At 41.5% G+C, this 25,184-nt stretch overlaps 1 protein-coding gene across 1 annotated transcript in view; it reads right to left on the reverse strand.

Moving 5' to 3' along the window:
- The window catches only part of podxl2 (podocalyxin-like 2), a 29,725-nt gene that overhangs the window by 2,981 nt on the left and 1,560 nt on the right, over positions 1 to 25,184 (reverse strand). Inside the window, exons 2-8 of the mRNA XM_010864721.3 lie at positions 20,795 to 20,935; positions 20,340 to 20,537; positions 11,564 to 12,270; positions 8,788 to 8,862; positions 7,755 to 7,911; positions 7,468 to 7,529; positions 229 to 408 (exon numbers count right to left, since the gene is read on the reverse strand). Coding sequence (XP_010863023.2) covers positions 229 to 408; positions 7,468 to 7,529; positions 7,755 to 7,911; positions 8,788 to 8,862; positions 11,564 to 12,270; positions 20,340 to 20,537; positions 20,795 to 20,935 — 1,520 coding nt within the window. The remainder of the gene's footprint in view (positions 1 to 228; positions 409 to 7,467; positions 7,530 to 7,754; positions 7,912 to 8,787; positions 8,863 to 11,563; positions 12,271 to 20,339; positions 20,538 to 20,794; positions 20,936 to 25,184) is intronic.

A 25,184-nucleotide genomic window follows, 5' to 3' on the forward strand; every position in this document is an offset into this window, starting at 1 on the left:
AATCATAGTTTAACTTCAATCTTAGGGAAGTCATGGAGCTGGTCTTATCATAGTTTAACGTCAACCTTAAGGAAGTTATGGAGTTGGTCTTATCATAGTTTAACTTCAGCGTTAGGGAGGACATTCAGCTGGTCTTACCATAGTTGAACTACATCCTTAGGGAGGACATTCAGCTGGTCTTAGCATAGTTGAACTACACCTTTAGGGAAGTCATGGAGCTGGCCTTACCATCGTTTTCATCTTAGGCAGGTGCCTTTGCCAGCAAATGTAGATGAGTCCAAAGGCGATAATGACAACACATACGGAGCCTATAATCACCAGAACCACAAAGAGCTTCCCGTAGTCACTCCTTGTGTGACTGGGCCGGGAGTGACAGGTGCCAGCGCTGCTGTAGTTCTGAATGCCGATCTGGAAACACAGAATGTTGTTGCCTTTGGAAAACCTTGTAACTCCATGTTTCCCCATTTAAATGTTTTCACATATATTTAAAGCAGGCACCCCCTTTGTGTAGTCAAACCTTTTTATGACTGCAATACCAAGATAATATATTCAACATATTCAGGAGGTTCATATTTGTATGGTAGTTAGTGAATTGGGAAATGTGGTCATTTTCAAAAGTGTTTGTTTTGCAAATAAGAGGTTTTTATCACACAGCAATGATGAAAGACAAATGACTACCCAAGGAATTTTCTAGGTTCTACCTAACCCTAATCCAAACTTGCAACGAAACAGGAAAAATAAAACATTCTTATTGGACAAATAAAACTTGCCCATGAAACATTAGTCAGTTTAACACAATGATTAATGGTGTCTAGCAACATTTTTAAACTTAGCATGATGTTAATGCTTGACAAAATTATTGAATGTCGAGATGACATTTTCTGACGCGGTAGTATGTCCCAATAATGGCATACTAGTTTACTATATACAAAACAGTACATACTTCACCATTATCTGCAAAGTATGTAGTTGTAGTATGAAGTATGTAGAAGCCGATTTGAGATTCAGCCAATGCTTGATTTTCTCTTAGTTCACTATTCAACTGTTGTATGGACATCTACATCGTAATGAATAGCTATACAGTAGCGTAAAGCTGTTTGCTAGACATCTACAGTAATCTTTTTAAAAGAGTACACTTTAGTTCTGTTAGTAAACGTTCTGTTGTCCATGTTATTTCAGCAAAACTGTATGGATGAGGCAAAAGTTATATTCCTACTGTTAAAATAGCATGATGGTTAAAGACACAGTCTGACACATAGAGAACCGCAGACGACAACCAGGCAGGGACAACAACAACCATCCCTTCTATTTGCGGCTGTATTTATTTTTGCAGCCTAAGGATGGCCTGTTTCACTTGCATTGAGCGCTCCTTTGACTGCATGTTGTGGGTTCACAGCAACAGCTCCCAAATACGAATGCCACACCTGGAATCAACTCCAGAATGTTTACCTGTTCAATTGATTAACAAATAAAGGAATAGCCCACACCTGTCCATGAAACAGCTTTTGAGTCTATCGTCCAATTAATTTTGGTACCTTGAAAAAGAGGGGGCTACATATTAAAGAGCTGTAATTCCTAACTCCTTCCTACAATTTGGATGTGAATACCCTGAAATTAAAGCTGAGAGACTGCACCTTAAGCAAATATTCATTATTTAACTATACTTGAATATAAAAAACTTGTGTCAGTGTCCAATTATTTCCAGACCTAACTGCACATACATATACAAACACATAAATATATACACTCACCTAAAGGATTATTAGGAACACCATACTAACACTGTGTTTGACCCCCTTTCACCTTCAGAACTGCCTTAATTCTACATGGCATTGATTGATTCAACAAGGTGCTGAAAGCATTCTTTAGAAATGTTGGCCCATATTGATAGGATAGCATCTTGCAGTTGATGGAGATTTGTGGGATGCACATCCAGGGCACGAAGCTCCCGTTCCACCACATCCCAAAGATGCTCTATTGGGTTGAGATCTGGTGACTGTGTGGGCCATTTCAGTACAGTGAACTCGTTGTCATGTTCAAGAAACCAATTTGAAATGATTCGAGCTTTCTGACATGGTGCATTATCCTGCTGGAAGTAGCCATCAGAGGATGGGTACATGGTGGTCATAAAGGGATGGACATGGTCAGAAACAATGCTCAGGTAGGCCGTGGCATTTAAACGATGCCCAATTGGCACTAAGGGGCCTAAAGTGTGCCAATAAAACATCCCCCACACCATTACACCACCACCACCAGCCTGCACAGTGGTAACAAGGCATGATGGATCCATGTTCTCATTCTGTTTACACCAAATTCTGACTCTACCATTGGAATGTCTCAACAGAAATCCAGACTCATCAGACCAGGCAACATTCTTCCAGTCTTCAACTGTCCAATTTTGGTGAGCTCGTGCAAATTGTATTCTCATTTTCCTATTTGTAGTGGAGATGAGTGGTACCCGGTGGGGTCTTCTGCTGTTGTAGCCCATCCGCCTCAAGGTTGTGCGTGTTGTGGCTTCGCAAATGCTTTGCTGCATACCTTGGTTGTAACAAGTGGTTATTTCAGTCAAAGTTGCTCTTCTATCAGCTTGAATCAGGCGGCCCATTCTCCTCTGACCTCTAGCATCAACAAGGCATTTTCACCCACAGGACTGCTGCATACTGGATGCTTTTCCCTTTTCACACCATTCTTTGTAAACCCTAGAAATGGTTGTGCGTGAAAATTCCAGTAACTGAGCAGATTGTGAAATACTCAGACCGGCCCGTCCGGCCACCAACAACCATGCCACGCTCAAAATTGCTTAAATCACCTTTCTTTCTCATTCTGACATTCAGTTTGGAGTTCAGGAGATTGTCTTGACCAGGACCACACCCCTAAATGCATTGAAGCAACTGCCATGTGATTGGTTGATTAGATAATTGCATTAATGAGAAATTTAACAGATGTTCCTAATAATCCTTTAGATGAGTGTATACATATACACATTATATATACAATATATATACATACACCTATGGAAAAAATTAAGAGACCATTGCAACTTTTTCTTTCCTTTCCAAAAATGTTTTGAGTGAGGAAGAACGGTATTCAATTTGCAGTGGTCTCTTAATTTTAACCCTTCTGTTCCTCACTCAAAACCTTCCTTTTCGACTTTTTTTGAAAGTAAAGAAGAAGGTACAGAGGTCCCTTAATTTTTCCCAGAGCTGTATCTATGTATACACACACACAACCCTGTTTCCAAAATAGTTGGGATGTTGCGTAGAATGCAGATAAAAACAGAATACAATGATGTGCAAATTATTTATCCCCGTATTTGATTTAAAATAGTGGTAAGACAAAATATCAATTGTTGAAACTAAGAACATGTATTGTTTTTGGAAAAATACACCGATCAGCCATAACATTATGACCACTGACAAGTGAGGTGAATAACATTGATAATCTTGTTATCATGGCACATGTCAGTGGGTGGGATATATTAGGCAGCAAGTGAACACTTGACCAGGGCCAAATTGTGATGGCTAGATGACTGGGTCAGAGCATCTCCAAAACCGCAGCCCTTGTAGGGTGTTCCCGGTCTGCAGTGGTCAGTACCTATCAAAAGTGGTCCAAGGAAGGAAAAGCGGTGAACCGGTGACCAGGTCATCGTCGGCCAAAGCTCATTGATGCACGTGAAGAGTGAAGGCTGGCCCATGTGGTCCGATCCAACAGACAAGCTACTGTAGCTTAAATTGCTGAAATAGTTAATGCTGGTACTGATAGTAAGGTGTCAGAACACACAGTGCATCGCAGTTTTATCGGGCTGTGTAGCTGCAAACCAGTTAGGGTGCCATGCAGCGACGTACTGTGTTCACAGCCAATGGTTTTTGGCAGTGTTCCTGCAGTGATTTCCACTACAGAAACGTGTCTGTTCTCAATGCAGTGCCGTCTAAAGGCCCGAAGATCACAGCCATCCAATACTGGTTTTCAGCTTTATCCCTTGCACACAGATATTTCCCCAAATTCTCTGAATATTTAAATGATATTATGTATCGTAGACAATGAGATCCCTAACTCTTTGGATTTTAACATTCAGAAACGTTATTCTTAAACTGTTGCATTGTTTGCCTGCTGTCTTTAACAGATTGGTGAACCCCTCCCCATCCCCACTTCTGACAGACCCATCCTCTCAGTAATAATTTTTAATACCCAATCATGATTCTGACCTGTTGCCAACTGACCTAATTAGTTGTGTGATGTTCCACCAGGTACCAGTTTTTAACATTACACAACGTTTCCAGTCTTTTGTTGCCTCTGTCCAAACTTTTTTATTTGGACAGAGACAACCCCCACAGATGCTCAATAGGGTTTAGGTCTGGAGACATGCTTGGCCAGTCCATCACCTTGACCCTCAGCTTCTTTAGCAAGGCAGTGGTCGTCTTGGAGGTGTATTCCTGGTCGTTATCTTGTTGGAATACTGCCCTGCAGCCCAGTCTCCGAAGGGAGGGGATCATGCTCTGCTTCAGTATGTCACAGTACATGTTGGCATTCATGGTTCCCTCAATGAACTGTAGCTCCCCAGTGCCGGCAGCACTCATGCAGCCCCAGACTATGACACTCCCACCACCATGCTTGACTGTAGGCAAGACACACTTGTCTTTATACTCCTCACCTGGTTGCCGCCACACACGCTTGACACCATCTGAACCAAATAATTGTATCTTGGTCTCGTCAGACCACTAGACATGGTTCCAGTAATCCCTGTCCTTAGTCTGCTTGTCTTCAGCTAACTGTTTGCGTGCTTTCTTGTGCATCATCTTGTGCGACGACAGCCATGCAGACCAATTAGATACAGTGTGCAGCGTATGGTCTGAGCACTGACAGGCTGACCCCCCCACGCCTTCAACCTCTGCAGCAATGCTGGCAGCACTCATACGTCTATTTTCCAAAGACAAGCTCTGGATATGACGCTGAGCATGTGCACTCAACTTCTTTGGTCGACCATGGTGAGGCCTGTTCTGAGTGGAACCTGTCCTGCTAAACTGCTGTATGGTCTTGGCCACCGTGCTGCGGCTCAGTTTCAGGGTCTTGGCAATCTTCTTATAGCCTAGGCAATCTTTATGTAGAGCAACAATTCATTTTTTCAGATCCTCGAAGAGTTCTTCGCCATGAGGTGCCATGTTGAAGTTCCAGTGACCAGTATGAGGGAGTGTGAGAGCGATAACACCAGATTTAACACACCTGCTACCCATTCACATCTGGGACCTTGTAACACTAATGAGTCACATGACACCGGAGAGGGAAAATGGCTAATTGGGCCCAATTTGGACGTTTTCACGTAGGGGTGTACTCACTTTTGTTGGCAGCAGTTTAGACATTGATGGCTGTGTATTGAGTTATTTTGAGGGGACAGCAAATTTACACTGTTATACAAGCTGTACACTCACTACTTTACATTGTAGCAAAGTGTCATTTCTTCGGTGTTGTCACATGAAAAGATATAATCAAACATTTGCTCAAATGTGAGGGGTGTACTCACTTGTGTGAGATACTGTATATATATATATATATATATATATATATATATATATATATAGTGGATATAAAAAGTCTACACACCCCTGTTAAAATGCCAGGTTTTAGTGATTTAAAAGAATGAGACAAAGATTAAACACATTTTTCCACTTTTAATGTGACCTATAATGTGAACAATTCAATTGAAAAACAAACTGAAATCTTTGAGGGGGAAAAATAACCTGGTTTCATAAATGTGCACACCCTTAAACTAATACTTTGTTGAAGCACCTTTTGATTGTATTAAAGCACTCAGTCTTTTTGGGTAGGAGGCTATTATCATGGCACATCTTGACATGGCAATATTTGCCCACTCTTCTTTGCAAAAGCAATCCAAATCTGTCAGATTGCGTGGACATTTCCTGTGCACAGCCCTCTTCAGATTACCCCACAGATGTTCAATTGGATTCAGGTCTGGGCTGTGGCTGGGCCATTCCAAAACATTAATCTTCTTCTGATGAAGCCATGCTTTTGTGGATTTGTATGTGTGCTTTGGGTCGTTGTCGTGCTGAAAAGTGAACTTACTCTTCATCTTCAGCTTTCTAACAGACACCTGAAGGTTTTGTGACAAAAATGCCATAATTCCCTCCAACCTGACTAAGGCCCCGGTTCCAGCTGAAGAAAAAAAGCCCTAATACATGATGCTGCCACCAACATGCTTCACTGTGGGTATGTACAGTGTTGTTTTTGCGCCAAACATACATTTTGGAATTATGGCCAAAAGGTTAAACGTTGGTTTCATCAGACCATAACACATTTTGATGTTTGTTTTTGCAAAGAAAAGGCTACGGTCTTGTAACCCTACCCCATAGCCCATTCATATGAAGAATCACAGAGATTGTTGTCACATGTAGCACACAGCAAGTACTTGCCAGAAATGCCTGCAGTTCCTTTAATGTTGCTGTAGACCTCTTGGAAGCCTCTCTGACCAGTTTTCTTCTTGTCTTTTCAGCAATTTTGGAGGGACCTCCAGTTCTTGGTAATGTCTCTGTTGTGCCATATTTTCTCCACTTGATGATGACTGTCTTCACTGTGTTCCATGGTATATCTAATGTTTGGAAATTATTTTGTAATCTTCTCCTGACTGATATCTTTCAACAATGAGATCCCTCTGATGCTTTGGAAGTTCTCTGCGGACCATGGCTTTTGCTCTGAGATGCAACTAAGAAAATGTCAGGAAAATCCCACTAGAACAGCTGAACTTTATTTGTGATTAATCAGAGTCACTTTAAATGATGGCAGGTGTGTACTGCCTTCTATTTAACATGAGTTTGAATGTGATTGGTTAATTCTGAACACAGCCACATCCCCAGTTATAAGAGGGTGTGCACCAGAGGCGTCACTAGGATCACAATATATTCGGGACTTAGCCCACCCTCCCGCCCTGCCCGAGACAGAAAGTACCGGGTTTAGAATGTACATGCAGAAAAGTTTGATGTATACGCTAGCAGCCTACACGTCCACATTGTCATAATGCGCGATCGGAATTATAGATTATAAATGAATAGATCAATAATAAAAAAAAAAAAATGTATTATTATTATTTTTGTTCCATTTGAGATCCGGGGGCTATTCATATAAGATCCAGGGCTAATGACCCGGATGCCCAGGGCTAACGACCCGGATGCCCAGGGCTAACGACGCCACTGGTGTGCACACTTATGCAACCAGGTTATTGTGAGTTTTTTATTTTTCCCCCTCGAAGATTTCAGTTTGTTTTTCAATTGAATTGTGCACATTATAGGTCACATTAAAAGTGGAATAAAGTTCTGACATGATTTATGTATGGCTCATTCTTTTACATCACAAAAACCTGGCATTTTAACAGGGGTGTGTAGACTTTTTATAGCCACTATATATATCTACACGCACACACACACACACACCACATAAAGAGTGAAATAACTATCTTACCTCGTGCAAACCTCTCCTTATCTCTCCCAACATTGACAACACATCCTTGCTGTTAATAACGCCTAAGAGAAAGGCAGAGATTCCACCCCCCGAAAACATTACTAAATAACTCACATGAGAAATGCTTTAGGATACAGTGTTGAGGATATAGGATAAAATCTTGGAGGACAATGTCTTCATATTTTTTAAAGAAGTTTGGCTGATTTCCATTAAATCCATGCTTGAGAGATTGACCAATTTTTTTTATTTGATTGTAGATGTCTACGGTATTGATGTGGTGGTCCTACCATGTTCGCCGGCTAGCGTTATGAGTAGCTGGTGGTCCTGCCTCGTGGGTTTAGAGAGGGAGATCAGCCAGGAACCCTGAGGACTGTTCATCTTCTTAGAGAAGGCTGTTTCTAGTAGCTCCAGGAGACGGTCACCACTCTCGACGCGGAACTCATCCTGACCAACAGTAAAATGGGAGGAGAGGCTTCATTTAATATTTGTTTTCTGAGGAAAAATGCGTTTTCTAATTACAGTTAAAAAAGTAAAGGAGAAGGCTGTGCTGTGATGAATCGTGTTGTCTGTTCTCATTGACATATTAAAAAAAGATCTGCCTGCCTGCCAAGAATGGTGTTGAATTAATATAGCTCTTTTGTAGAAGCTGCTGTTTCCAAAACAAATCAGGTTGTTCTGTTGATCTGAGAGCTCCTCTCCCTGCTGGGTACATCTGATTACTCTGCAGCTGTTGGCGTGACAACCGAAAAGGTCACATTGATTATAATTGCAAAGTTTTGTGCTGTTTCCATGGTGAAGGAGGTCTCTTGTGTGACTGGGGCGGGTGGGGAGTGGAGTGTGGGTGAGGAGGATGTTGTGATGATTAAAGACTGTCAGCACACAGAAAAGTATGTCCGTTTTTTTCTGTTGGTGTCTGCTGAACTGACCCATCAGATGTTTAGTTAAGTCTGAGCTGGCTAATCAGCGGGCAACAATTTATTATGACCAGTACAGACTCAGACACATCTGTTTTCAGGGTATGCTCACACCTTAGAGAGCTACAATGCTTTTCAATGTCAAACAGAACAGATCTGTGGTACATATTTTGCCGAGATTATATCCCAATCTTTGACTCTCCCAAACCAGCTGGGATCTGCGATGAAACAAGGCCATAGTCGCAAATTGTATAACACAAATTTGAGCACATTTGTTTTGGGGAAAAAAAGTCTGGACACAATGCTAAATATTTGGAAACATTGATTCAATGGCACCATTCAGAAGGCAAATTAACAAAACTGTTTTGTCTTCATTATTCCCAAAGAGAAATGTATTGTTACTTACACAGTCAATGTTGTCTGACATATTGAGGACGACATAGCCCTTCCCAGAAAGATCTCTCCAGTCTACACAGCTGACCTGGTTATTAAAGACAGAGGAGTTACTAAGAAGCTATAAACTGCACAATATACAGGTGCTGGTCATAAAATTTGACTATCATCAAAAAGTTGATTTATTTCAGTAATTCCATTCAAGAAGTGAAACTTGTAAATTACTTAAGACCAATAAAAAAAAAGGATTTTTTGAAATGTTGGCCAACTGAAAAGTATGAACATGAAAAGTATGAGCATGTACAGCACTCAATACTTAGTTGGGGCTCCTTTTGCCTGAATTACTGCAGCAATGCGGCGTGGCATGGAGTCGATCAGTCTGTGGCACTGCTCAGGTGTTATGAGAGCCCAGGTTGCTCTGATAGTGGCCTTCAGCTCTTCTGCATTGTTGGGTCTGGCGTATCGCATCTTCCTCTTCATAATATCCCATAGATTTTCTATAGGGTTAAGGTCAGGCGAGTTTGCTGTCCAATTAAGAACAGGGATACCATGGTCCTTAAACCAGGTACTGGTAGCTTTGGCACTGTGTGCAGGTGCCAAGTCCTGTTGGAAAATGAAATCTGCATCTGCATAAAGTTGGTCAGCAGCAGGAAGCATGAAGTGCTCTAAAACTTCCTGGTAGACGGCTGCGTTGACCTTGGACCTCAGAAAACACAGTGGACCAACACCAGCAGATGACATGGCACCCCAAACCATCACTGACTGTGGAAACTTTACAATGGACTTCAAGCAACGTGGATTCTGTGCCTCTCCTCTCTTCCTCCAGACTCTGGGACCTTGATTTCCAAAGGAAATGCAAAATTGACTTTTATCAGAGAACAGAACTCAGCAGCTGTCCAGTCCTTTTTGTCTTTAGCCCTGGCGAGACGCTTCTGACCCTGTGTCTTGTTCAAGAGTGGCTTGACACAAGGAATGCGACAGCTGAAACCCATGTCTTATATACGTCTGTGCGTGGTGGTTCTTGAAGCATTGACTCTAGCTGCAGTCCACTCTTTGTAAATCTCCCCCACATTTTTGAATGGGGTTTTGTTTCACAATCCTCTCCAGGGTGCGGTTATCCCTATTGCTTGTACACTTTTTTCTACCACATCTTTTCCTTCCCTTCGCTTCTCTATTAATGTGCTTGGACACAGAGCTCGGTGAACAGCCAGCTTCTTTAGCTATGAGCTTTTGTGTCTTGCCCTCCTTGTGCAAGGTGTCAATGGTCGTCTTTTGGACAGTAGTCCAAGTCAGCAGTCTTCCCCATGATTGTGAACTAGAACTAGACTGAGAGACCATTTAAAGGCCTTTGTAGGTGTTTTGAGTTAATTAGCTGATTAGAGTGTGGCACCAGGTGTCTTCAATATTGAACCTTTTCACAATATTCAAATCTTCTGAGATACTGAATTTGGGGTTTTCATTAGTTGTCAGTTATAATCATAAAAATTTAAATAAATAAACACTTGAAATATATCAGTCTGTGTGGAATGAATGTATACATTATACAAGTTTCACTTTTTGAATGAAATTACTGAAATAAATCAACTTTTTGATTATATTAAAATTTTATGACCAGCACCTGTACATGGAGCTGACTGATACACAAACACTGCAGAAAATATAAGTATCAGTCAAGCTTGGGCATTATTCAGCGGGTTAAATGTTATTGTAAGACTGCTAAATATTAATACTTATGTAACAGTTTACTCTCTGAACTACACTCACTAGAAACTTCTGGATATGCAGTAATAAGAGGGACAGCACAGGAATAAAGTACTTCTTATTTGGAAGTTCACTGCATAGTACTGTCTAAAATCTCTACGTGCTGTATTGTCGATCTGATATCTCCACCTGCTGTATTGTCGGTCTAATATCTCCACCTGCTGTATTGTTGGTCTAATATCTCCACCTGCTGTATTGTCTGTCTAATATCTCTACCTGCTGTACTTCCTGTCTAATATCTCCACCTGCTATATTGTCGGCCTAATATCTCCACCTGCTGAATTGTCGGTCAAATATCTCCACCTGCTGTATTGTCTGTCTAATATCTCCACCTGCTGTATTGTCGGTCTAATATCTCCACCTGCTGTATTGTCTGTCTAATATCTCTACCTGCTATACTTCCTGTCTAATATCTCTACCTGCTGTACTTCCTGTCTAATATCTCCACCTGCTGTACTTCCTGTCTAATATCTCCACCTGCTGTGTTGTCTGTCTAATATTTCTACCTGCTGTACTTCCTGTCTAATATCTCTACATTCGGCACATCCTGTCTAATATCTCTACCTTCTGCACTTCCTGTCTAATATCTCTACCTGCTGTACTTCCTGTCTAATATCTCTACCTTCTGCACTTCCTGTCTAATATCTCCACCTGCTGTATTGTCGGTCTAATATCTCCACCTGCTGTATTGTCTGTCTAATGTCTCTACCTAATGTACTTCCTGTGTAATATATCTACCTGCTGTAGTTCCTGTCTAATATCTCCCCTGGCTTTACTTCCTGCCTAATGTCCCTACCTGCTGTACTTCCTGTGTAATATATCTACCTGCTGTACTTCCTGTCTAATATCTCCCCTGGCTTTACTTCCTGCCTAATGTCCCTACCTGCTGTACTTCCTGTGTAATATATCTACCTGCTGTACTTCCTGTCTAATATCTCCCCTGGCTGTACTTCCTGTCTAATGTCTCTACCTGCTTTACATCCTGTCTCATGCCTTTACCTGCTGTACTTCCTGTCTAATATCTCTACCTGCTGTACTTCCTGTGAGAAGTGGGAACCATGGAGCAGCTCCGCCTCAGTTAACAACTCTGTTCCTCCGTTTCTGACCTCCTGTTCCTTTCCCTCTTCCAGCCTCCTCTTCTTTTCCTCCTCCAGCCTCCTCTCCTTCTCCTGGTCCACCCTACCAGGAAACCCTTCCTCTTCCAAACGGTCCCAAGAGTCTCCTATGAAGCCAACTGTGAAGGGCACCGGAGACCCAGAGGGGACAGTGGTCAAGGGAATGATGTCCTCTTCTCTCCCTCCTCTTCCCAAGTCACTTCCAGGTCTTCCAAGGAATACCCCATCTTCATCCTCCTCCATCTCCTCCCTGTCGTCCATATGGTTGTTGTGCGGCTGGAGAGGTCCGAAGCTGGGGAAGACACCAGCCTCAGGAAGTGTGGGTCTGGAGGTGTCAGGCTCAGTGGTAGCATGCCTACTCTCTAACTCTTCAGCCACCTCCACAGTGCCCTCTAAGGTGTCCTCTGGACCTCCGTGGACTGGAACATATTGTGGGTCCAAGGTGGTTGAGTCTGCAGGAGCACCTGGGGTGGTGGAAGTAGGGCCCAGATCCTGGTTATAACCGGGCTCCAGAGGGAGGCCACTGGACTCACTCTCCATCTCCCACAGCTCCCGTTCCAGGTTCTCCACTGCAGCTATGAAGGGAGAGGTGTGATTCCCCTGGCTGGATTCCTCCAAACCTGTAGGGAAATAAGAACAGATATTACCTCTTAATCTGACAGAAAAGAGATGACCACCCCCTAAAGGTCCTTAGATTTTAGCCCTTAATCTGACAGAAAAGGAACATTGACAGGAGTCTCACTCCTATAGCTTTAACATGAGATAGGGTGCAGGTCAGGCTGCAGGCTGTTAGCCAGCCTGCTAGCATAGTGGAGTCTGTCAATAGCATAGCCAGAGTAGTTAGTACAGCTTTACCTATTGCCACTGTGACTCGTTCCAGGCTGAGAGAAGTTAAACAAGGTAGTGCTAACAAAAACAACCTTATTAAGATAAAGCCTTCCTCCACCTCGGTCAAAAATAAAAATAATTGTATCACTTCGCATCTCAAAATGGGACTCCTAAATATTAGATCTCTTGCTCCAAAGGCAGTTGCAGTAAATGAATTAATCTCTGATCGTAAACTAGATGCTATTGGTTTATGTGAAACGGGGCTAAAGCCTAATGAATTCACTGCCTTAAATGAGGCCTCTCCTCCTGGCTATACTAGTGATCATATCCCTTGTGCGTCCCGAAAAGGAGGGGGTGTCGCTAATATTTATGACAGTAAATATAAACTTACTCTCAAACATATCACAGAGTTTCATTCTTTCGAAGTTTTACTCATGAAAGTTAACCAGGCCGATAAATCATTTTACATAGCTACTATTTATAGGCCCCCCGGGCCATACATATTGTTCCTCAATGAGTTTCCAGAATTCTTGTCTAACCTTGTAGTCATGGCAGATAGTATTCTAATTTTTGGCGATTTCAATATTCATATGGAAAAGTCCAATGATCCTCTTCAAAAAGCCTTTGAAGCCGTAATTGACTCAATGGGTTTCATCCAACATGTCTCAGGTCCAACACATTGCCAAAATCATACCTTAGATTTAGTCCTGTCACGAGAAATAGATATTTTAGATCTAATAATTTACCCCCAAAATCCTGGATTATCGGATCACTGTCTTATTACATTTACCGTTAAAACAAGAAATCCACTTGCCCCCCAAACAATGAGTTTCAAAAGCCGTACTATAAATTCTCGGACTACAAATAAATTCCTTGATATTCTTACAAGTTCGCTCATTAACGACAGAGTAAATAAATCTGTAAACGATCAAATCGAGGATCTAAACTCAATACTGCGAAATACATTAGACATAGTTGCACCACTAAAAACTAAAGAAATACGCAACAAGAAACTTGCTCCCTGGTACACCGACAATACTAGAGCACTTAAGCAAGCCTCCAGAAAATTGGAGCGAAAGTGGCGCTCCACTAAGTTGGAAGTATTTAGACTAGCCTGGATAGACAGTATAGTACAATACCAAAAATCACTCACGTCTGCTCGATCAGCTTATTTCTCCAACCTGATTGAGGCGAACAAAAACAATCCAAAATTTCTCTTTGATACAGTTGCAAAGTTAACAAAAAAGCAAAGCTTAGCAAGTGAAGTGGGTCTTCACTTTAGTTGTAATGAATACATGAACTACTTTGATGAAAAGATCGTCACCATTAGAAAACAAATAACTGACTCCTTAAATAGTTATGGTCCTCAAAATCTCAGTTGTCCAAAAAATTTCCTGAACCTCCCTGACCAGGTGTCAATGGGGACACTTGAATTTCTTGATACCGTATCGCTCAACATATTTACAAAATTTGTAATGAGTTCTAAACCCACAAACTCTCAGCTAGACCCGATTCCTACAAAATTACTTAAGGAGTTATTTCCTGTGCTAGGTCAGCCAATGCTGAACATAATAAATTGCTCCCTTTCCTCCGGATGCGTACCAAACTCACTAAAAATTGCGGAAATTAAGCCTCTTCTAAAAAAATCTAATCTAGATCCCGACATATTAAACAATTATAGGCCAATATTGAACCTCCCGTTCCTCTCAAAAATCTTAGAAAAATGTGTTTCCCAACAACTAAATGCCTTCCTAAAGACAAAAAACATTTATGAAATATTCCAGTCCGGTTTTAGATCCCATCATAGTACTGAGACTGCACTCGTGAAGGTAACAAATGACCTTCTAATGGCCTCAGACAAAGGTTCCGCATCCGTCCTGTTGCTTCTTGATCTTAGTGCTGCTTTTGACACTATTGACCACTCCCTTCTCTTAGAGAGACTGGAAACCAATATTGGGCTACGTGGACATGTTCTAGCCTGGTTTAAATCTTATTTATCTGAAAGATATCAGTTCGTTAGTGTGGATGGCATATCCTCTGACAAGTCAAAGGTATGCTTTGGAGTTCCTCAAGGCTCGGTTCTGGGCCCATTATTGTTCTCACTATACATGCTCCCTCTGGGCGATGTAATCCAAAATCACAATATTAACTTTCACTGTTATGCTGATGACACACAGTTATATATTTCAATGAAGCATGGAGAAGCCCCTAAATTTGCTATTTTGGAAGCATGCGTTTCAGATATTAGGAAGTGGATGACAGAGAATTTCTTGCTCTTAAACTCAAATAAAACAGAAATGCTCCTTTTAGGACCCAAAAAACAAAGAGCGTTGTTAGCAGATCTCACTGTGAACCTCGACGGCTGCATGGTCGTATCCCAAAAAACTGTAAAAAACCTTGGCGTTACCCTTGACCCTGACCTCTCCTTTGAAGAACATATAAAATATGTCTCAAGAGTTGCTTATTTTCATCTTCGAAACATCGCAAAAATTTGAAACTTTCTATCAAAACTGATGCAGAAAAATTAATCCATGCTTTCGTTACTTCTAGATTAGATTACTGCAATGCTCTTCTCTCTGGTTATCCAGACAAATTAATAAATAAACTTCAATTAGTGCTGCACACGGCTGCTAGAATCCTAACTAGAACAAAAAAATTTGAACACATTACTCCTGTCCTGGCGTCCTTACATTGGCTGCCTGTTAGGGTTAGGGCTGATTTTAAGGTTTTACTCTTAACCTATAAATCAATACATGGACTTGCTCCTACTTACCTTGCTGAAATGATCCAGCCATACATACCTACACGTAACCTTAGATCGCAAGATGCAGGCCTTTTAATTGTACCTAGAATTTCTAAACAAACAGTTGGCGGCAGGGCCTTTTCTCATAGAGCTCCACTCCTGTGGAATTATCTGCCAATTAAGGTTAGAAATGCAAACTCAGTGCAAACTTTCAAGTGTCTACTAAAAACTCATCTCTACAGCACAGTTTATAATTAGGTGTAGCCTGGCCCGGGGGCGTGAAGGTGACCAGTAGGTTTGATACTGTCCACCCTTGCTGTCTTGCCAGGTGGGCTCTCGTCGCCACTGGGATGCCCTCCCTCCAATGCCTTTCGGGGGAAGAGTCACTGGCTTGTTGTTGACTCTCTGTTGCGCACTTGTGCAATTGGGCTGTACGCTGCTAGCAATACTCGGCCTTCATTCAGGGGGGTTGCGGTTGGTGGGTGTCCCTTTGGTTGATGCCTGGCAATGTGGTTGGATTGATTTCCTGCCTGTTGGGCCCTGTCCGGGGCCTCCCCCGGGTAGGGCCACAGTGTCACCGAACCCCCCCGTCTCAGTTCCAAGGTGTTACGCTGCTATATTATTGTGCTGGGGGATATGAGGGATGTACTACTAACTTTTCTCAGTTTCCTCCAGTTTTAAATTTTAGAAGGAGATGAGGTCCTGGTCCACACCTGCGGATTACCTGGTTTGGGGGGCCCGTTGCTGTCCCTGTCCTTGTCCACATGGTCATACTTCTGACCTAGTCTAAAATCAAATAGACTCTGGATTTAGCCCAGAGAAATGTATTTATTATTCCAATTGGACTCTTAATATCTCACCCGGCACAGCCAGAAGAGGACTGGTCACCCCTCTGAGCCTGGGTCCTCTCTAGGTTTCTTCCTAAAATTCGACCTTCTTAGGGAGTTTTTCCTAGCCACTGAAATTCAACACTACTGTTGTTTGCTCCTTGGGGTTTAAGGCCGGGTGTCTCTGTAAAGCACTTTGTGACAACTGCTGTTGTAAAAAGGGCTTTATAAATAAATTTGATTGATTGATTGATTGAGAAAAGAGATGACCACCCCCGAAAGGTCCTTAGATATTACCCCTTAATCTGACAGAAAAGAGATGACCACCCCCTAAAGGTCCTTAGGGATATTTTGTTTTGTAAATCATGGGGAAACATTTATACATACTTTTTTATACTGTAGGTTCTTCAAATATTTTTTTCAAATTCCATTAAAACTGCTGTTCTCAAAGGGGGGCCTCAGAAAAATGCATGGTGCACCCATCCTACCTGTATCCACTCTCATGCTTTCTCACAAACTCCAAAATGTAAGCCCCAGGCCAGCCGAACCCTTTAGGATGACATAGACTTGTCATGGATCTCTTCACACACTGAGCATTTCTAAAAAACCAGCAGCAGTCCTCACACCACGTGGACAGCTATTGCAATTACAGCATTCAAAGACGTTATTTGAAATATCCATTCACATTTTCCCTGAAGAGTTAATAAGACTTGTTCAATCTGCCCATGTTCAGTCTGAAGAACCCTAAAATGACCCTCTAAAATTCTTATAATTATTTACTAGTCTAGAACACACAGTATAAACATCTTGCAGAATAACCACAAAGGAAAATGAAGTAGCCTGTGTGCATGAAATGTAGAAACTCTGATGACGTGTGGTGTCGACAGATAAAATAGTTTTCTGCAGCCTAACTTAATGTATTTTATATTTATCATGTTTTTAGAACCATATGGGAACAACAGGACAACCTGGCAAATAAGGCTACTGTATCACATTAACACTGAAATACAGGTTTTATCACGGCGCTTTTTACACATGCAGACCAGTCCATTATTTTGAACTATCACATGATCTTTTAACATCAGATCTTTTATGGCCTGATTTGATTGGTCAAAATACCACTGAATGAATCAAATAATTTATTAGTGGATATAAAAATATGTAGTGATCCACAACACAAAACTACTACCATACAGCTCAATCTGTCAGTGGTTGAGTTACATCCTGACCAACAGGATGCATCAAATTTCTGTACTGGAGTACAGAGAGAATCCCTTTTCTAACCCTAACCCAACCCTAACCCTACCTACTCTCCAAGTGCTCTAGGAAGCTACTTAAGAACTGTATGCATTCAACCACACAGTGACGAGGCCACGTACCTTGAAGAGGTACACATCAATTAGAGTCCATCCTCCATCATTCCATCACTGGTGGTAAATAAGTAAATATTTACATAATCAGACTAATTAGATAAAACATACACACATAATGCTTACTGTAGCTTTAGAAATCATTCCCTAGGAAGTTTAGAAATCAGTAAGTGACAGCATGACATTCCATATAGATACATCTATCATCTGTTCAGTGACCTCAGGATTGAGCGTTGAGGGGATTATAACAAAGAAATTGCCAAGGGTTGAGCTAATGCAAAAAGACCAAAAGCCAACTTCCAGTATCACATCCAGCAGCAATACCAACATCACATCCAGTATCACAACTACCATCACATCCATCATCAATACTCACTTCACATTCAGCATCACATCCAGTATCACAACTATCATCACATCCAGCATCACAACTATCATCACATGCAGCACTACATCCAGTATCACAACTTGCATCACAGTAGCACTTGAAGGATGGAGGCAGAAGCAAAAACACAGGAGTAAATGAGGAGGTTCAACATAACTCAAAACAAAATTGAGCACCTTGCGCTGGTAATACAAAACATTTAAATACTGAAGCAAAATATCCAAACACCAGACAGACAGGAAAGTCACACATAACAATGATCCACAAAGATTGGGGGAAGAAAAGACTGAAATAAATACACAGACTAACAAGGAAACAGGACACAGGTGACAGGCAAACACCGGTGAAACCAATTATTTAAACCAATAAATAAAGGGAAGCTAAACAGAACATAGAAACAGATACACCAAAACCGAAACTCACAGAACATAGAAACCGAATGACCGGCCGTGGCTGGCCGTTACAATCACATCCACCATCAATACCAGCATCACATCCAGCATCAATACCAGCACCACATCTAACATAACAACTAGCATCACATCCAGCATCACAACTAGCATCACATCCAGCATCAATACCTGCATCACATTTAACATAACAACTAGCATCACATCCACCATCAATACCAGCATCACATCCAGCATCAATACCAGCACCACATTTAACATAACAACTAGCATCACATCCACCATCAATACCAGCATCACATCCAGCATCAATACCAGCACCACATCTAACATAACAAATAGCATCACATCCAGCATCACAACTAGCATCACATCCAGCATCAATACCTGCATCACATTTAACATAACAACTAGCATCACATCCAGCATCACAACTAGCATCAGATCTAGCATCAGATCTAGCATCACATCCAGAATAAATACCTGCATCACAACTAGCATCACATCCAATATCACAACTAGCAACACATCAAGCATCACAACTAGGATCACATCCAGCATCACATCTAACATCACAACTAGCATCACAGCTAGCATCACATCCAGCATCACATCCAGAATCACAACTAGCATCACATCCAGCCTCACAACTAGCATCTCATCCAGCATCAATACCCACATTACATCTAGCATCATAACTAGCCTCACATCCAGCATCACGACTAGCATCCCATCCAGACATCACAGTCAACAGTGTTGAAGCTAGGGTTTCAACAATCCCAATTAGGGTAAAAGAAATAGCAGGACATTCTGGAATCCTCCTGCCAGGAGTTCTGTAAACCTTTGAATTGAACAGAAAATGTACAGATTTTGCTAAACTAGCCATAGCCAACTGTGTAAGTCAAAAGTACCTTGAACAAGAGAGGACAAAGAAAGGAACCAGAACGACAACCCAGACAGACCCTTCCAGAGAAGGCTGTCCTTCCAACACCAATAAACAGCACATTAACTGGTCTATAAGGCTAAGCCTGCATAAAAAAAGAAAAAAATTGAAACTAAACTGCTGGTGATGCTTTTTGTCTGAAAGCTGACTCCACCAGATATATGCAGCAGGGAGTCCAAGACCTAGATTCAATGACTGATTAAAATAATTCAGACTTCAGAGGGTTGTCTCTAGCCTGCCTGGAAGGCCAGGTGGGCTGAAGCTTGGCTGTTTTAGGACAATGTTTTTAATAATTCCATTTTGCCCAGGCAAGTATTTTAAATTAATTTAATATTAATGTAATATTTGAATCCAGGTTGCCACTAAGGCATCCCACTTTAGGCACTGAAAACAATCTCCATTTCTCCTTTTGTATATTGAAGGGTTCCTCGGCAGAGATACTGTAGAATAATTCTGCTGTCCTCTGTGCCACCCTCCACAAACATAACAAAAACTTTACTAAACCATGGTTTCTGGGATGACTATAGGCATTTCATATTAAGTTCCTCAACATACTGACTTAGATTATTCATTGACTAAAATTTATTTAATTATTAATGGGTTGTCTTTCCTACTGTATTTGAAGAGTAACACAATTTATGTTATTTTCTATAAGAGACTATTTACATTACAATTATGAATCTGACAGTACAAATGGTTTTCATACTCTAAAATGGAGGGGGGCTATATTCAAAATAAATGGTTATATAGATGCATACCCTGAAATTAAATCTGACCACTGAAACCCCATCGTCATCGTTCATATCAAATCCTATGCGATGGAGAACAGACCCCAGTCCTAGGATGAATACACTGACTGCCACTCACTGGGGAAAGTGTCTGCTAAATGATTGAAATATCATATTTACAGTACATCATTCACAGTGTTTGTATTGACTGTGTATAGCAGCCCAACAGTCAAGGAAGTAGCTGAGACTTTGTCTGAAGTAACGTCACGGTTGCAGAAAACTCGGGGGCACGATTTTCAGTCTGATCACTCGACTGTTGTTGAGAATGTTTCTGCAGCGAATCAGTATGACCTTAAGTATTTTAACCAATCCCCAATAACATGGCCGTTACCTGCCCATGTTCTGCATGGGGAGACTCATACAGTCATATAATAAACCACACTGAGTCTACATACCTTTGAGAGAATCTCTGCCTAACCCAGTGTTGTTGATTTGGACTCTGATGTCATCCCAAAGGTGGACAGATTGAGACAGAGGTTTGTTGTCTTCACTGTCCTCACTGAAAAACCCAGACGATTCCTGAGATGTGTCCTGCAGGGAGCTATCCGGGCCCTGCCTGGTCAAGCCTGGTACCATAGTAGGTCTACCCGGAACTAGAGGAGAAGGAAATACATTACTTTCTTTAATTCATGTCCTTGAAACCTAGAGACATTTGGCTTTCTCATTCATGTCCTTAAAGCCTACAGACATTCATGTCCTTAAAACCCACATTCATGTCCTTCTACAGACATTCAGCCTTTAACACAACACACACACACCACCTGGAGCAGCATGCTCCAGCAGAATTTCTGGTCAGACGTGAGATTTGAACCAACAAACTTCTTGTTGCTGGCCCACTTTGCAAACCTACCAGTAGTCATCTCAGGTTGCTCTTCCAGGTCCAGGTCCAGGAGAGACAGAGATGAGGTCTGGGAGGTTTGTGAGGTGGAGGATAAAACTGGTCCATCATTCAGCAGAGCATGAGATGATAACAGGAACAGCAGTGTTGAGCCTGGAATGAAAGACAGAAAAAGTCCCCTTCAACAGAGAGATCTCCACACAGTTTTCAGGTATCTTATAAATATATATATTTATTTATAAAGCCCTTTTTACAACAGCAGTTGTCACAAAGTGCTTTTACAGAAACACCCAGCCTTAAACCCCAAGGAGCAAACAACAGTAGTGTTGAATTTCAACTAAAATGAGGCTGTGAAATAAAGCATTATCAGGTACTCACAGAAGGTACCACTGAACAATTATACAGTAGAGTAGTTCTGGTTTGGCTGATAACAGGTAGGATCAAGCCTCCCATTAAATTGTCCTACTCTTCACTGTCAAACAGGCTTCTCTGTGATTTTATTTTACAAGGTAACACTGTAAATATATGTTGCTGTCCTAAAAGGGCTTACCAGAGCTTAACTAGTCAACTTTTGGCCACTAAATCCTCAAAATACTTTCTGTCACCCATTGTGAACAATGTGTGCTATCAGACAAATTATTTAATTTGTATCCTTTTATTTGTAATCTGATGATAAAAATCAAATGAGTCCTACATGTAAAAAATGTGTTGATGTTAATCCTGAACTGCACTGTGACCCTGGATGTGACAAGGAGATATTTTATTTAACTTGGACAGATGGGTCAGCAGACAGGTCAGATGAGAACACTGTCAAGGCAGACAGACATGAAGTAACTAAGCAGTCAGCTAAAATCCAGACCAGCCATCCTTCTTTACCCTGTTAATGAACCTGCTCCTGTCAACACTGCCCAGCCCCCTCAACCCTTACCTAGTCTCTTAACCACATATGGCCTGTTAAGACCTAAAGACCCACCAGCTTAGCCCTCCTCCCACAAAAACCAAGCCATACCAGGCCAGGAGTATCCACATACATTGTAACCAAGACAACAGATTTATTTTGGGATTTATCCTTTATTCCCAATATACTTTTTCATTGCTTTGTTCTCTGTCTTTATGCCAGTTCACAGAGCCTTTGACACACTAAAGCAGCTCCTCTTCCACCATGCTAGCTGGCCTGACACAGGGCAGATCTATGAAACATGTGGATGGGATATTATGTTTTGGGCAGATATGCCTGCTATGTGCATCAACACAGGACAGGGGTTAATTGCTTCACATTTTCCAATGTATGACTGTCATTATCCAGTCACAAAGTCCACCTGTTAGACAGGAACCAGACAGAATGTAGAGCTGATTAAAACCCCAACCCTCTTCCTGGCATCTCTGCCTTTGTTGGCTCATCTGAGAAAATCCCTCTGTTAAGAAACAACCCTCTATTTAGAACCATCACTCTTTTTAGAAACATCCCTGTTTCAAGAAAAATCACCCTTTTTAGATACACCTGTTTAAAGAAACATCCCTTTTTGCAGAAACATCCCCCTTTTTAGAAACATCCCTGCTTCAAGAAACATAACTATTTAAAGAAATATCCCTGTTTTAAGAAGCATTACTCTTTTTGGAAACATCACTCTTATTAGAAACAAGCCTCTCTCAAGTCGGTGGGTTGGTTGATCAATGCTAATTTCTCTTCTAAACCAAAGACCTGAAAAGCCCAACAAAGATAAGGCTCAAAGATCTGAATTTTCTGATGAGCTGCAATGTAAGGAGTTCCACAGGGAGGTCCTTTCACTGACAGAGCCAGAAGGGATACGATGCCAGTGCCCTGCAAGTGTCCTTTTCTAGGCCTCTTCCCCATGGCAGCTCAAATATAAATATGTCAGAGTTAACCTAGTAGAAGACACAGCTCTGTCCAAAGGTATTCAGGAGTTTAGTTAACCTAGTGGAAGACACAGATCTGTCCATAGGTATTCAGGAGTTTTAAGGTGGAAGTTTAGAAGCTACATTTTAAAGTGTTAAGGTGGAGGTTTAGAGGCTAACTGTTATGCTTAAAGAGCAAACTTTGATGAACACCCAGGAGAGAAATTACATGATGATGTGTATTAGGTTTCAACACTTACAGAACCACTTACAGAACCTTACTTTCCCTAACCCTAACCTTACTTTAATTTCAGTGACCCATATATGAAACTGATATCATACCTAATTTTTTATACTTGTGAAATGCACTTCTGAATGGCAACATCCATACATAATTGCGGATAGAATCAAAGTGATGGAACAGTATTTTGGGTGATCCCTGACAATTATGCTAAATATTTAGATTTTTCTGCTAATCTAATTTGCACTTGCTTGTGATCTATTACTGTTGGATGCAGATTTCCTGTGTTTTCACTGGGCCATATATTAATTTAGCAGAAGCTTTGGGGAATTGAAAGGTAACTATTGGGTGGCGTTGGCCCATCAACAATACTTCAACATAGCTGCAGTGAGCTTTTACAAAATTTTCACATCTCCACGGCAAACTCACAATCATTGGGTCAAAAATTTGCAAATTAATCTTAAAATGTTTCTCTATTACTGTCTTCAGAAATGAATCAGTTATTGGACATTTACTGATGATATCTGTTCATATAATTATATCTGAACCCAGGGCTGGGTTCTATAACACACTGAAAGTGCTTCTGCTAATGCATCTTTAAAGTTATCTCTATGAGTATCTGTCAGTTATGTGGGTCAGTAATAGCATGATTTATGACTGTTCTGTTTTGACAGATTCCAGGTTCCAGGTGCCTGGTGTTAGAGAGACTTGTATGGCAGAATGGCCTAGGGGTTAGAGACACCGGTTCTGCAGTATGGCCTAGGGGTTAGAGACACTGATTCTGCAGTATGGCCTAGGGGTTAGAGACACCGGTTCTGCAGTATGGCCTAGGGGTTAGAGACACCGATTCTGCAGTATGGCCTAGGGGTTAGAGAGACTAGTACTGCAGTATAGCCTAGGGGTTAGAGAGACTAGTACTGCAGTATAGCCTAGGGGTTAGAGAGACTAGTACTGCAGTATTGCCTAGGGGTTAGAGAGGCTGGTTCTGCAGTATGGCCTAGGGGTTAGAGACAATGGTTCTGCAGTATGGCCTAGGGGTTAGAGAGAAACATAGGATGCAGAAACAATGCATTTATTTACAAAAACATTGCTTTACATCTCGATTAAAGCATGAGAGACACTGGTTCTGCAGTATGGCCTAGGGATTAGATAGACTGGTTTTGCAGTAGGGCCTAGGGGTTAGAGAGACTAGTACTGAAGTATGGCCTAGGGGTTAGAGAGACTAGTACTGCAGAATGGCCTAGGGGTTAGATAGACTAGTACTGCAGTATGGCCTAGGGGTTAGAGAGACTAGTACTGCAGTATGGCCTAGGGGTTAGAAAGACTGGTACTGCAGTATGGCCTAGGGGTTAGAGAGAAACATAGGATGCAGAAACAATGCATTTATTTACATAAACATTGCATTACATCTCTATTAAAGCAATGAGAGACACTGGTTCTGCAATATGGCCTAAGGGTTAAAGAGACTAGTACTGCAGTATAGCCTAGGGGTTAGATAGACTGGTTTTGCAGTATGGCCTAGGGGTTAGAGAGACTGGTTTTGCAGTATGGCCTAGGGGTTAGAGAGACTGTTTCCGCAGTATGGCCTAGGAGTTAGAGAGACAAGTACTGCAGTATGGCCTATAGGTTGGAGAGTCTGGTTCTGTAGTATGGCCTAGGGGTTAGAGAGGCTGGTTCTGCAGTATGGCCTAGGGGTTAGAGAGGCTGGTTCTGCAGTATGGCCTAGGGGTTAGAGAGTCTGGTTCTGCAGTATGGCCTAGGGGTTAGAGAGTCTGGTTCTGCAGTATGGCCTAGGGGCTAGAGAGAAACATATGATGCAGAAACAATGCATTTATTTACATAAACATTGCTTTACATCTCTATTAAAATCAAACGGATTGAGGGTTTAAGGTACATAACAAAAACATGTATCTTCATTAATATCTCCTTAACTGAATTAAGTGCAATGGCAACTCTACACCTTCCATCCCTGACGAAACAGATACAACCCGTCTTTTGGAGATGTGATCCTTCCTTGTACCACGTGCCACCAGCCAGAGCAGAGGCATTGTGCTGAGTAAGTGAGGCCTGTACATTTCAGTACACAAGTGCTCTCCTTGTTCTTTGTGGGCCTAGAATCCAAATGTAAGTCTACTGTAGATGTCAGCACAGGACAAACAGAACAACCGGGTAATATCAGTTATATACTTGTTGACAATTATGTGAATATGGGAGACAATAATGCAATCTCAACAAAAGAATGACATTGGGAAATGTTTGAAGAGAATCTGGTGAAGTGATAGTCTAGCTACACAGCTAATCTCT

The sequence above is a fragment of the Esox lucius genome, chromosome 17 (genome assembly GCF_011004845.1).
Source record: "Esox lucius isolate fEsoLuc1 chromosome 17, fEsoLuc1.pri, whole genome shotgun sequence".
Lineage (NCBI taxonomy): Eukaryota > Metazoa > Chordata > Actinopteri > Esociformes > Esocidae > Esox > Esox lucius.